The sequence below is a fragment of the Accipiter gentilis genome, chromosome 9 (assembly GCF_929443795.1).
Source record: "Accipiter gentilis chromosome 9, bAccGen1.1, whole genome shotgun sequence".
Lineage (NCBI taxonomy): Eukaryota > Metazoa > Chordata > Aves > Accipitriformes > Accipitridae > Astur > Astur gentilis.
This window is the reverse complement of record NC_064888.1, coordinates 27575380-27590624: the sequence shown is the minus strand read 5'-3', so window position 1 is coordinate 27590624 and position 15245 is coordinate 27575380. Positions and strand designations below refer to the sequence as shown.

Here is a 15245-nt window from a genome sequence, read left to right as displayed (position 1 = left end):
CACATTCCATTTATGAAACCTTCTGCATATGAATGGTACTTGAGTCAGTTTACTAGCAGGCAGCTTCACGTATTAGGGGTATCAGATCTCTATAGCCTTCCACTTACAGCTTCTCTTTCAACAGGTGCAGCCGAAGCTCAGACTGGGATTCACTTTCTGTTCTGCATTATTGTTACGGCAGCGCTATTTGCTGCTCTATCGAGCTTCTCACCACTCTGAAATACTTTGACACATACTTAAAATAAAAAGGGATCAAATCAACATAGACATTTTTGAGTCTGGTGGTTGTCATCTTGCTGAAATAATCAGGACAGATTCATGAAGAAGTTCTGTCACATCTTCCATCTCCAGTGTTTAGCACTGCTTTCAAAACCAGTGAAAAAGAAATCACAAGGAAGTTGGAAGCTGATTGTCTTGCAGCTTTTAATTATTGAACTGAATCCAATATTCATGATAAAAAAGAAAATTTTAAGCATCTTATGAAATTTCTGGGCAAACAGAAAAAGGTAAAACATGGAAATTGAGAATAACAGAAGAAGGGGCAGGAAGAAGTTTGATTGAGTGCTGTAGGGATAAATGGCCAGAACGAGGAAGATTGTTAACTATTTAATCCAAACTAGAACAGAGCATCGCAAAAGCCTAAGCAAAGCTCCTCAGTAGGGTCAAGAAACAGGATATTGAGTTCAAGTGGAGAAGCTTAAAACCAATGAAGAATGGCCAAGATGTGGGTTTTTTATACCTAGATAGTTCAACAATTAACATGGGATTTTGGCTGTTTGGATGAGAGATAGGTTCTGTAAATGCACAGGAATATGTTCAAAGCTGTATTAGATCTAGGTGTGTGGAGAAGGACTGAAAAATGGACACAAAGCTGAGCCACCCAGTGGGTTTCAAAAGAAAACATCTAATAGGGGAATGTCTGCAAATGGGCAAACACTCGTTTTGAATGAGGATTTGAATGGAAAGCCTGAAAGTAATTTTTCTTGGCAAGGTAGCATAAGTGACAATTCCCTCTGAGCATATCTGTCTTGTGAAGTAAGTGGTTGTCATTTTGCAAAAAAAGCAGAAAAAAAAAAAAAGCTTATTGGAGCTTTGGGTGAGAAAGTAAAGTGTTTCAGTGCTTGGATGATTAAGCATCTTTGGATCTGTGAAGGGCACTTATGACTGCCCTTGCCTTCACCTACCAGTGTCAGATTGCCTTTCATCTGGGGCACATGTACTAGTGCTTGCAGATGGGGCAGGCATGGGAACACTTGAAAGATGTGCGTGCAAGTAAGTGGAGGTACAGCCCTAAAATGAGGAAGAAAGACTTAACGTGCAGTTTTGTGATGGACTTAATGACTGAAAGGGATGGTCTGTCACTTCAGGCACGTTCCTACCTTTTGCTGTGCATCAGGAGCGATTGAGCCTGTCCAGCTTGCTTTTTACTCCCACAAACACAAGCATATAAAGGAAGGGGCAGTTGTTTGGTCCTAGGTCAACTGAAGACTCCATAGAATAAGGAAAATGCCTGTCATGTCCTTTTCCTACTGTAGCCAAGGACAAGCACTGTTTACTGAGCAGGGTGCCATGGAGAGCACACTGGACTTGTATTTCTCACAGTAAAAAACAAAACATCACAAGGACAGAAGTACCAGCTAAAATCTCATGTCACTGTCTAGCAGGTACTTAACAATTTCTGTGTGAGTATTGTCACCATAAATGTGTTGTCCTCATTATCGTATTCTCTTGGGGACACAGGTTAATTGGAAATCTCACTTCCCAGTTTGTTATTCCCATATGCGAGCTGATACAAAATTTGCACTCAGAATTATGTAAATAAATGTAGGAGGTGAAATTAAAATGTAACCCTCTGCCTTGTGTAGGAAATAGTTGTACTGGTTTGTTTTCCGGTTTGCTCTTTAAAGTGGTTGGGCACTGGCGTATCAGGTCCTTTTAAAGCTCTTGGGTTCTCCAGTTTAGAATATAAACTGGTGAAAGGGCTCATTATATCCACACTTTTGCAGTGTCTCACCTGATGTGAACCAGCACCCACAGCGACAGCTTCAAAGCTAATGGCAAAAGCAGAGGAACCACCTGCTGCCAGGAAGGTCAGGCAAAATAAGCCATTCACATCAACTGCATAGCAGACTGCCTAAATGGAGACGTTGCCTGTGCAAAATCCTGAGTTTCTTCTCTTTTATGCAAAGGTGTGAATTGTGCTGTCTGATAAAACGGAATCCTTTCCTGGACTTCACCTGTCTTTCACCTAAACCTCTCCCTTTTGGTCAGAAAGGAGAAAAGTTTGAAAACTGGAAATAAGGTTACGAGGGCAGCGTTCAGCCTATGTCGCGTTTCTGTGCAAGCGTCGTGCAGTCTTTCTGAACACCGCATAAGGTCTAGGTGTGCAACACTAGGTTGAAATATTTTTATTCTTGAGCATCTTTATTATTCAGTGGCAGTGACAACTTTCCTCAGTTCTGTTGGCTGTTAGATGTCAGCAAACACTTCAATATAAACAGCAGCCACAGTAGCAGGTGCCATATACAGTGCTTTTCAGGTGATGTACAGTTCATTTCCTGGATGCTATGGATTTTGTTTCCAAACAGAGCCCTTCTTGGTGCTACCTGCCATTTTCCCGTTGTCAGCTGGAATCCAGAGAAAACTTAGTATGACATTTAAAATTAGAGCCACAGTTGAACGTTTGCAACGCAATATTTTTTTTAAAATAATGTCAACCAGCCTAGTCTTTCATTACATTCAGTTCTCCATAGTGAGTTGGAAAAGTCCCTTGATAGTCCCAGTTTACAAGACTGCAGTTTTTTATAAACTAGCAGTTGCGGTTCTTCTCTAGACTACCTTTTCTCCTTTTCAAGCAATGCGATACAGCACTTCTGCTGTAAACTTGTCTCTGTTCTGCGAGAGCCCTGCCTTGTAACACTGCAAACAGAGTCAAGCACATACATACCATGTACGGCATTTTCTACTTAAGTAATAACTGCCTCTTGGGGAGTAGAAAGGAGTTAAGAACAGCCTAGTAAAGCATCAGCCTCCTGCGAATTGTTCACATGTGTTTGCGTGAAAAGAAAAATGGCACATACGCAATGTCCTTTCGTGCTCTGCAATAGAACTGATTCTGGACAACTTCTAGCCAGCCCTACCTGAGAGACAAATGCCCCAAATCCTGCCATTTTTGAAGTATAGGTGTTGTTCTGCTCTTTTTTTTCCCTTTCTAAAAAAATGGGAGCAGAGGAAAAACCAGTCAGGACTCTTCTGACAGGTTTCTTTATTTTATTAACTTTTGAAGCACCGAATGCATTCACTAGGCTGTCGCTCTGATGCCTTGTTTCAAGTGCCAGGCGCTGCCGACAAAGGCTCCGCTGCCGTCCCCAGCGCTTCCCTTAGCCGCCTGAACTTTTTGAAGCAGAAGAGCTAGGTATTTATAACAGAGTGAGGCCCCAAGTAAAACTCCAGGTTTGAGATTTAGTACTACCCTGGGGATTGCTTTAGGTTCCGACTGGAATTTTATGGATTGATCCTCTTAATGCTTTATAGGCAGATTTCTATCCCGGCCTTTGGTTTCAAAATTCTCACGTAGCTGTGGGAGGCTAGGTGGAGGATGAGTGAGGTTTTGTAGTCCATGTATTTTTAGGATGACACATTGTGTTGAGCTACGTTTATCTTTCTCAAATAAAATATACTGGATTTTTTTGGCAAATTGAAAGTGAAAAGCAGTAATAATCCCGTTTTCTAGCTCCATCTGTTCTGGCTCACTGATTCATAGCAGTCTGAGGACATTGTCCAGACTCCACTTAAATTTTCAAGGACATTACCAATTTTAGATGAAGAAAGGCTCAAGAACTGTGCTGTCTACAAGTACCCTGGGCAGAAGAGCAATTCTGCACTGGCATGGAGATCACTCAGGTGGCTTAATGAGCTTTCTTTGACTTTAATAGCTGGGATATTTCTAAATGAGCTTTTTGTGTGGCTCCACACAGGGCTGTACGTCTCAACTTCTCTAAAGTTTGTCCTTGTCTAGTCTATTTCTTCTCATGGTGCAAATGGAAAAAGCAAATTGGTCAGAGGAAAGAGATTCTGTATTCTACATTTCACAAAAATGTTTTTAGCCTTTTCTTGCTTGTATGCGACTCACTGATTTGGAAGGTAATGAAATCATCAGGAGAAAATTAAAATTATGTGTATACCTGCCTGAATTAAAATGACCCTTCCTCCAACTATACAAATTTGGGTTTAGTTTACATACAAACTTGGAGCCAGCTTGTATCTGCTCATATCTCTGCAATATCCCAAACCAAACTAAATACCCCAGAACTTTCAAGAAAGTTTGTGTTTAGAGCTGAAGCTGCAGCTGATGTCTAATCCTCTGTCCTCTGAGTGAGTAACAGAAAACCCGCTGACTTCAAAGAGTGAAGATTTCATACATGAACTTCATGGCTCCGAGCCACTTCTGATCAAAGAAACAAAACCCACCAGAAGGCTTATACAACATTCTCCAAAGAGCTGTCTTGATGCAGTGAAGCACATAAAAATGTGCTTAACCTTACCATAACTTTGAACTTAAAGCATGAGTTTCAGGACTTGAAACAAAGTAGTATGATCTATTTAGTATTGATTTAGTTGTGGGGCTTGTACCTCCTTGTGATCCTCTTTTTTTTGTGCTTTTTGTTGTTTTTTAGGTTTTTGTTTTGTTTTGGTTTTTTTTTTAAAGTAATTTGATTTTCGTTGCAAAGCACCAGGAATAGAGTAGCCAACTGCACAGAAGGGAAGTGTCTTGTATTCTGGGGTGCTTGATTTGGGGTGCAACCAGCTTGACTAGCTGGTCTGGCAGCTCCCCCACCTTCTTAATTTCCAGACTGGGGCTTTGCTTTACCCACTTTCTAGACACTCACCTTTGCCAGTATTTTCCCTGAGCAGAAGACAGCTTATCATTGTGCATTTCATGGATTTGCTGCTGTCTTAAGTAAAGCTTAGTGGGCCATACTTGAACAAATCCAGCTTTGCTCGACAGTTGTATGAAAGCTTTTGCAGTAAGATGTTAGTTTAAGTCAGTGTTTTTCCTGTAAATGGAGGCTTTGAAAGCTGAAAGGAGCTCTCTGGTGCAGGTAGGTGCTCACCCTTGTAATCAAGAAGCAAGCTACAGGAAGAGTCGTAAGAAAAATCCTATTATTTGCTGCAGCTTTAAAGTAAACAGGTGATGAAACATGCATTTAAGTACCTGCTGTTTTGTTTCCTATCAGGATGAGGATGAAGAGGCTGAAGAAGAGAGGAATGGAGTCCTGGCAGCAGTTGCTAACAGTTGCAGTGCCCCTGACAATGCCAACAAGATCGATTCAAACAAGAGCAGCAAAAACAGCATTGACGGAAAAAAGAAGAGAAGTAAACACAATGGGTGTAGTTCACCAATGTCAGTAATGAAAAGACTTTTCTGTATCTTTGATTGCTTCCATGTTAAAAATCCTTACCACATAGACAATTACGCCAGATTTTCTTTCCCGTTATCATTCATCATAATTAATGTATTTTATTGGGTATATTATTTGTATTTGTAAATATTTTAATGTGTAAAATTGCTTTCAAGTTTAGAAAGTGGATATGGGAGGGGAAGTTGCAGAAGAATGAAGAAGTTGCATTTGGATAAAGGGATATGAAAGGACATGCCATCTTTTCAAGCATTTCTATAAAGTTTATTGTTAAACTCACTTTTCCACTGTTAAATGACTGCCATCCAAACCCGACTTTCCTATTAGCGTGCATGTCCCATATTGAACTATTTATCAAAGGCCAATAAGTCCTTTTTTAATATTTTAATGGTCAACTTTGTAAAATAAGAGTTATAGTGCACTTGTTTCTGAACTGCATTGAATACATTTAAAAATAAAAGCAACAAAGCGTTGTTTTCCTGCTATGCTTTCAGTATTCAGTTCATTCTAGCTTTGTCAATAATGCGTAAATTTTCCAGATTATATAAGAAAATGTATAATTGCAGATCAAAGTGATTTTTCTTCATAGCAAGAAACAGCTTTGAAGGCACGGGCTACCAACACAAACCAAACAATACATTCATCTTTGTAAGGTCACAAATATGTATCGAGACTCTTCCCTACATCTTTAGACAGAACTTCCATAGGCATCAGTGGCTTTTCTGAATAAGTGCAGGGCAGAATATAGAAAGGGACTGGAGCCAAAAGGTATAGATCCAGAGGGATGGATCTCTCAAGTGAGGACATACTTAGGTGTTGGCCAATCCTTAATGGAATATGGCCATTTATCCTGACATTAATACTCTGTACTCTCCTCAGTCACAGCTGCCTGGGTAATTATTATGCAGAGGAAAAAATTGATATGCTTAATTTTCAGCTTAGCAAATTTCTCTTGAGCCATTAAAAATTTCACGTAAAGATGAAAAAGCTTACATCTTGAATTGAAAAGAAAAGCCTGGATATGCAATAACTTTTGATGAAAAAAGTGAAAGTTTTACACAGATGAAATTATGACCTATATGAAAGAAGAGTTACACTTGATGAAAAACCATAACAGTCTTTCTGAGTGGTTACTTCACTGACAGATATTACAAAAGTTATTGATATGGCAACCTGCTTCTTATACTGCAGTCTGGAAGTTTAGAAGCATTTATTATTATACCTTTTTCCTGTCCATAATATATGTGTGGGTTGCATATATGTGTATAAATGTGTATATGTGCTTTTATAGGCTGCGTACCTTGGCATTTATGATGATCTGACACACTGCACACATGGAAATGCATTAAAAAGCCCTCATAATATTGACACTCTTTGATGCGCCTTTCTACCAGTATGCTGCTGTGAAGAACACCATTACATGAGAAGAAGGGAAGTGCAAAATACCAGTGTGGGTTAGATTTGCCCCTGCTCACAACTAAATTCATAAAAATCACTGCAAACTGGTAAACAATTATTAGGTCAATAAAATCCCCTCAGTATTTTTATTTTCTAAGAGGCGTGATTACTGAAAACTTGTTTCTCTACTGTTAACAGTAACGCCTTTTGCAAGGCTTATTGAGGCAATACAACTTCATAACAGCCTAGTGGCTTTTGGTACCTTGTGACTCTTCTGACATTCATATAAAAGCAAAAACATTCAATAAATCAGACCAAGACTGCCTGTGTTAAGGACAAGTAAAAAAAGTTGTATTTTTCTTTTATCATTCTGCTGTTGCAGATTTAACCTTAAACCCCCTTTTCAGGAAATGAGGTGTGAGATCTCTCTCCAGTTCTTACTCCCATGAAATTCACAGAAGGCATATGGTAAAGCTCTGTATTTAGTTTCTTGAATTTGAGGTTTACATTAATCCAGAATCTTTTCAAATAGTTATCCACATGTTGCAAGTTACCTGTTGTGTTAACACTAAATTTGGGATTTACATTTACTACAAGCATAAAGTAAGCATTTAGAGTTTCATAGCTTCCAATTAACTTGGAGATAATTAATCTTAAATATTCTTTTAGAAAGCTGCTGAAGGTCTGGACAGCTTTATTTACAGTACATTAACTGATAACAGGGTCTGTTTTCCCACTGATGTGCTAATTGTAAGCAGAGTTACATACTGAATTCCCCCATGTTTTCATGAAAGAATAGACTGCACAGCCAGATTATTTATTATTCTGCTTTGCATAATTCTGCATTAATTTCTAATTTGAAAAACAAAACTTGGTTTGACACAAATCTGTGTAAGTAAAAGATGTTTCCTCCAGGGGACGGGGGAACAGATTTTTAGTGTGGTGTATGAAGAATAGCATTTAAATGATCCCATTCAAACATACAAATCTATCCCCAGAAACTATCAAATTCCTTGGAGTTAGCTGGAAAAGCTCTTCTAAGTAAATGGCATTCATGGACAATGGCATTCACTGAAGGCTAAAACTCAGAGGTAAATTAGAGATGGAGGAGTTGCTTTTAGAGCTAAAAATAGGGGCCAAAGTTGAGGCTGAGGCACTCGAAGCTAGCCTTGGCAATGAAAATGGATTTGCTTTCATACCTGGTGAAAAGGAAAGGGGAAAGTCCTTGGACTTTCCACAGTCATTTTCTGGTTGATAGTTGTCTTTCTTTTGCTTACTTTGATTTTAATGTTTTCTGATCAGAGACCCTCTCAGACTCATAATTCAGGAATGTCCTGTCATATTTTGAGGCCACTTGAGGCAGATGTACACGTAGGGACCCGAGGTCAGTGAAGGTGGGTAGCGGCACAAACTGATGATGCACCTTCATATAACTTACTTTGCTGTTAGCAGGAGGTGTGCTATGTTCCACATGTATCTGAAGGCAGCAGCCAGCCCAAGGAATAAATTTCATTCCTCTGTGAAATACCTGCAAGCCTGGTTTTTGGTTTAGCAGCCATCTCACAGGTGTCTAAGCATTGTGCAGACTAGAAAAACATCTCTGACCTTAATAAGCTCTTTGGTATTATTGTCCTTCTTAATGGAAGAGTATTATGAAAATAAAATCCTTTGCTGAGCTCTTTCTTGAAATATAATGATAATTTTTTGAGATTTTAGACGTTTAAAGGTGTTAATCCTTGCTGCCTTTCCACTTTGGCAATTATCTGGTGTGTTTCTCTGATTTGGCTATGTTGTAGGCAAGTACTTCATGCAGCCTGGTTACTGGGATGGTAGTTGGGATGTTTTGAGAGTATTTGAAATATTCCACCTAAATCAAAAGAGAACTACTAAGGAAGGTGACCGTTTAGAACAGGCATTCATTAGCTTTCTCATAAACTAAGACGACATTTCAAATGAATATCAGAACACGTATTTATTTTAAAACATAAACAATAAAACACCCCATCTGAATACCCCAGTCAACACATATGGCAAGCGTAAGTTAAGGGCATCCATCTGTTGCTCTGAGTACCCATTTTCAGCACAGTGGCTTGCTTTATTATCAGTGCAGCAGTTACTTAAATAGATCGGTTTTCTTCCCTGCAAATCTCTTCATTGTTTGTGCTAATGATTTTAAGAGCACTGTTATGTCTTTTGGCATGGGGAAATGTATGAAAAAAGATGATGCCCCACATTGCCATTTTGCAATTCAAAAAGAAATTAACAAAAAGATGAGAGAGTAAAGAAAACCTACGTAACAGTAAAGCTGATGACAACAGCAGTAGAACATAAAGATATAAACCTTCTGCTTTCCGCTAACAGCCCTTGCCATTGGCGTGGTGCAGCAGAGTGCCTAGAACAACACCTCTACGAAGAGGCTACTGGAGACCTGGCGCGGCTGGTACAATTCACTCCATGCAGCAGTAGATGGAGCTAATTAACTACTCTTCATGATTGAATGAGCAAATATAAATGGCAAATGCTAGTTAAGGAGGACTCTAGGGAAAAGCTATTACAAGCTGATATTTGTACTGTGGTAACTAGGTCATGTTTGTAGTGACAGATTAATTAAAATCAGACAAAACAGCATTGTCAGGTGGACTGCTGAGGACTCCTGTTTTTCACAATAAAGTTCAGGCTTCTCAAACCCAGACTGTTGTTTCCATCATTTTAGCCACTGAAATCGTTAACCTTGTGCCAGTCTGCATAGTAATCTCATGACCACAGTACTTTGTGTTTTAAGCCTGAATTTTCTATCCTTATGTCAAGGTTTTCTCCTGCAGGTTATAATATTTCAAATCAAAGTATTATAGCACCTCAGTATTTCAGGGCAGGCAGAATAGTGGCTGTTTTCCTATATATAGTATAGTTTTCCTAGAAATATTTATGAATCCTAAATAAATGTTCCCAGGTAATTCACTGGCGCACTGCTAACAGTTGACACAAGGATCAAATTAATTTTAAAAGCCAGTTCAGATCTTTTGGAAAAGTTTCCCTTGAAATATGGTTTGTTGAAATGGTGGGAAACTGAGCCGTGGGAGCCTTCTGGGCTGATTAAACAGGTCGCTGAAAGAGCAAGCTATCTCAATCTGAGAGCTGAAGACTGGAGTGGATTCTGCTTAATGTAGAGAAGTGGGTGCTTGACAGTGCTTAAAGCAGATAAGCTTGACATGATTTTGAAGTCTGTAATGGATTTGCCATTACTTGTTATATAACTTTATAATTAAAACCAGGGGTCCACTTTAATAATATTGCCAAATTCAGCTTCTCATCAGTTTCCATTTGGAGACATCTTTCTTCCCCAGTCCCATCTGACAGTCAAACTTTCCATCCTCAGGAAGAGAAGGATAAGGGCACATTTGGGGGCATTTCAGTCTCTTGATGTGAGTTTATTCATATAATTTGGGTTCTGGGTTTCTTTCCAAACTGGAAAGGACCTTATTTTCTCATTCCAGATCAAATGCAGCCAAAACTTCAGAAGACAAAAAACGCCATAAGATTTTAGCACCATCACATGTGCACACAAACCATAACCTCGATTCATTTTCAAACTCTGCCCTGACTTTAAATTTAATCCAGATTTAACCACAGGATAACCTCATCTGTATTAATGCACAAACAGCTGCACCACTATTGCTTCCCTTGCCATAGCAGGTAACTTTAGAACCTAGACAGTAAAAAGATTTGATACCAGGGTTATTTGATTTCTCAGAAAGGAGAGGAATGTAATTTTTCTGTTTTAAAGGCAGGTCAGGAACGGATCCAGAATAGCAGCTGTGGCTTTAGCTGGGGCTTGGCCATTTTGGAAGCACAACAAGCTGGCAAAGTTAGAAAAAAATTAACATGAGAGTATAAAATGGATTTCAAACCTGAATTACATATTGACATTCTCAGCTTGTATGCCCCTGGCCCTCATGCTGATGTTAATGATGTTGCTACAAACAACATTCATTACGTCTAAGAAACAGTAGCAAACTAGTGAGATTTGCCAGCATGGGTAAAGCTAGCTTTGCACCCATAGATATGTTCCTGAAAGATGCAGGAGAAGGGATTGTCTCCTCCTTTTCTATGTCCCAGTTTCTTTAGGAGCCAGTTCATTTCAGTCCACTTCCAGTTTTGGTTTATCGAGCACCTGCTTTGGATGAATGCCGCTACAAGGTGAACAAGAATCACGTAACACTGCATTAGTCTCTTCTAAGGGAACCATCTGTTCAATGATATGCATTTAAATGCTAGTCCATTAGACTCATACGCTAAAATATGTTATGCATGTAGCTAATTCAGTCCTAATCAAACTGCTTTCCATTCACAGCAATATGTTTTTTATGATATCTAATGAATACAACTGTCCTTTCCTGTGGTATTTTCCATCCTCGTGAAGAAAAGACCTATAGGAAAAGCTTCTACCCTACACTATCAGTGTATGAGTTGGTCAAAGGGATCTGGTCCAATCCCTGCTGTAGTTTTATAAGGCTTACCTTGACAACCTTTCAGTGCATTTCTGAGAACAGAAGAACTGACAGTCTTGACCTCTCAAAATGGCACAATCTTCAAAATAATAATATAGGAGATTCAGGTCTGAAAAAATTTTGTAAGTAGCTAAATATAAATTGAACTTTGTTCTCAACTTCTTTCCCAGAAAGATGAATAAGATTGAGCATCATTTTATCATCTTTCCCCATCATTCCTTATCATCTTTGTATAAGTGTTGTGCTGAAGTATCATTTCTTGTACTTTTGGAGGTTCTTTCATAATGAAAGATTCAGAGATGCTTGTCATTTTTTGTTTGTTGTTGTTTAAAAGAAAAAAATAAAGTATGATGTGCAAATTACTGAAAACTTTGAAGTCTGAGGCTTCCTATGCCCCAGGATAATTTTAATTCTACTGAACATCCTTTTCATGCACTGCTGGTCCACATTTTGTGAAGCCTGATAATAAGAACTGATAACTCTGGAGATTTCCATACATTTCCATAGAGGATCCCATATGGATGCCAGCTACAAGGCTGACCCTGCACCATTCCAAACCACATATGCTCACAGATGCGAGGGTCTTATTTCAGGTGGAACAAATGACCAGACTCAAAAATGCAAACTCTTTTTTCTGTGACTGTCCTTTCCAGTATGTTCCAGCTGCTGGGTAAAGCCTTGCTAAAGTTTTGGAAAATGAGGTGATACAGCAGCTGTAATCGTAAAGATTTTTTTTGTGGTTGATCAGTCCCACACTGCACCTCCAATGAAATATGCTGTAAGAGCCCAAAAGGAAGAAGAGCCAATTCCTTTATTTCTACCCTAGAATCCTAACATACAAATTTCTAATTCACCACTTCTGGGCCAACAATTTCAAAGTTGCATTTGCCTTGGGTTGCCATGCATTACTTTAAAAATCTTTGGACAGTACCTGAATCTTGGTTTCTATAACCCGGCTGTAGGTTACTGTTTCTGTAAGCAAGTACACGTAATGGCCTGAGTTGGATTTCTCTCCTTTCAGATTACTTGAATTACCATGCAGCTCTTTACCAGCAGAATCAAAACCTGATTCTGTATCTTTTGCATCTCTGCATATGCCTGTATTCTAGCTCTAGCATTTCCATTCCCAGAAGGCTCTACATTGTTCTGTGATAATGTCAGGTCTCCAGATGCACTGTCATGCTGTACTAAAGATGGAACTAAAGAGGGACAAGCCAAAATCATAAATTTTAATGCTATTTCAGCATCATCCTGATCCTGTGTCATTCCTGTGTACACTGCAGCCATCAATCTATGTTTGTCTACAATGGTTCGTGCCAGAACCTTAAACATAGAGAGGGCTGAAGAGGCTAATTTATTATATTTTGACAAGGACAAGCCTCATCTGGCAATCCAGTGTGGCTGAGTACAGCTGGTGAATAGTGCATCCACTTTCTCAGATCCAAATTGCTCTGTTAGTTTTCATGACCCTCTTATCTCTGTGCTGTCTCTATCCACCCTGGTTTCCTTATCACATAATAGGATTGTGCCTGTATCTTCCAATTTAATTTCTGTTGGCTTTCAATGTGCATGCTGCTGAGAGTCCGTGCTGGTACGTCAGCCTCTCTTGCTGAGAGATGGGATCACTCACCCCAAAATGTACTGCCTCATCTGCAGTGCGGGAGACTATTGGCCATGGCTGCTGGCTCCTCTTGTCTCTTTGGGTTTCATTTCTGATTTGAATCACTACCTAAACCAAGGGGAACATCTACCCACACTTCTGCCTATCAGGAGCTCTCTAGCAAAAAAGGTTCGGAGACTTAAACAGATGGGGTGAAGAGTGCATTAGGTTAGATGTATCAATATATCTACCCATTAGTCCATGCTACCTAGTTTTTTGAACCCATTGTTGTATTTTTACCAAATATGTGAAAGGAATAGAAATCGCAGAGACTGGATGTTCCTACAAGCTTCATGAAAATAGATGTCCGGGTCAGAGAGACATCTGACTGCTACCCACTGAGAAAAACACTACAGTGTGAGCTTGAGTCTTTTTAAATCCCAGAGAATACACACTGAAGAGAGCACATCTAAGTGCCTCACGATTTACATCTTCCAGACGTGAGAGTCAATCAACACCAAAACACAAATCTGGAGAAAATCAGGCTTCATTAGCTCTAATATTCATGAGCCACTTCTCTTCTCTGGTCCTCAGAGACTGATAGTGAGGTAGATGGGCAGAGGCACTGCTCTCTTTGCTTTTTTTCCTGAATTACAGTGGGAGTTAGAATTTAAGTCTTCAGCTTGGCCTGTGTGAGAACACTGTACAAATGACGCTGCTATAGCTATAGAAAAAATATTTATGTCCCTAATCTTCCTCTTGCTCTCATTCTCCCTCCACCCTTTCCTCCTTCTTTCGTCTTTGTAAATGCACTCTTTTAGTATTAAACTGGCAATTTTTTTAAGCTGAATTTAAATGTCTCGCTTGGTGACATGAGCTAAATAAAAAATCAGCCTGCCTACTTCACCTCTGGCCCTGGATAGGCTCATGGAAATCAAACTGAAGCATACAAGGGGAAAGAGTTACGGAAAGAAATGGCTTTGCCTTTGTAAAAAAGAACAACTAAGGTGAAAATGCTAGCTTGTAGCTGAAAAAAAATTTATTGTATTCATCTCCCGAGCAGATTATATATTTGTAATCCTTATTAAAGAGCAGGTCACTGGAATTTTACAACATATGCAGAAGATATTTTATCTAGATCCTGAAAACCAAAATAATGATCAGAAGAGGGTGCTCTCAGCTCATGCCGTTTTGAGTTTTTTTGGAACATTTTCATGGGAGTCTGCAGAATTTTCTCCTCTCTTTGTTGGGATTAATAAAATGTCTTTTTGTAAAATGTTTTCTGGGATTTTGCACTGAATAGATAACACTTCATACTGCACCATGTGTAAAATATAGGCACAAGTCTTTGATTCTAGACTTTTCTATATGCTTTAGAAGGCGTTCTGTAATATTAATGTAAGTCATTCCACAATGAACTTGCTGTTTGGGCTCACACTGTTTCCTATGTTATGTTTATGTTCTCATGCAGTCACACTCTGGTGACATTAATATTTAGAGGAACTGAATTCCTAGCACCCATGACTGAGTGCTATGGAAGACTAAAAATTGCAAGAGCAGCAATTCATTCCAGTAACACTTACATTTTTACCCAGGCATGAAAAAGAAACAATAACATATAGCTTCAGTGATCAATTTCCAGTTATTGAAATATCCCACATATCTAAGTCTTCACAAACAATTGATTAATTGATTGTTAGAGAAGAATTTAATGAAATCTTAGGGCTGCCTATAATGAGTTTTTTAGCAAAGCATTTGAGCACAGAGTTCACTTCAGGGAGTGTGGTACATCAGAAAATAGCTGACATTTGATAAGTTTTATTAAAGCAGTGTTGATGTTGTGGATAAAAATAAGCCCTTTAAAAGTTAGTTGATACATGTGTACAGTTTCTGCATTTTTGGAAGGTCCAGTCTTTTAAGGTGATGAAATTTTGCTGTGCACACAGCACTAGAACACAGGAATAAGTCATAGCTATAATGCTAGACATTCGCAGACTCAGTTTTCTTGTCTGAAGTGGTATAGCAGAGGGTAAATTCAGGTAGAAGGAAGGCATCCTCTTTTAGTTGGTGCAATGCAGCATTTAGCTCTGGTCCAGCCTGCTCATGGAAGAGAACTACCTGAGTCTGATTCCCCACTACTTCACTTTTCCTAGCAATTCTTACTCTTGTATAAAGTACTGTGTAGCCATCTTTTATGGGCACATACAAAAACTGCCTGGAGGGGGAGGCTCATGCTTCTCGTGTTCAACAGCAGTGACTGAAGTGGATTGTAAAAGGATTCTCACTCTCTGTGCGTGTATATAGGTATCTACGTATGTC

At 39.1% G+C, this 15245-nt stretch overlaps 1 protein-coding gene across 2 annotated transcripts in view; it reads left to right on the top strand.

The window, feature by feature from the left end:
- LOC126042691 (gamma-aminobutyric acid receptor subunit pi-like) overlaps positions 1-5894 on the top strand; it is a 49719-nt gene extending 43825 nt beyond the window's left edge. For both annotated transcript variants that reach the window (XM_049810221.1, XM_049810220.1), the window contains exon 10: positions 5238-5894. In XM_049810221.1, the coding sequence (XP_049666178.1) occupies positions 5238-5549 (312 nt within the window). In that variant the 3' untranslated portion in view covers positions 5550-5894. The remainder of the gene's footprint in view (positions 1-5237) is intronic.
- Positions 5895-15245: the final 9351 nt, after the last annotated feature.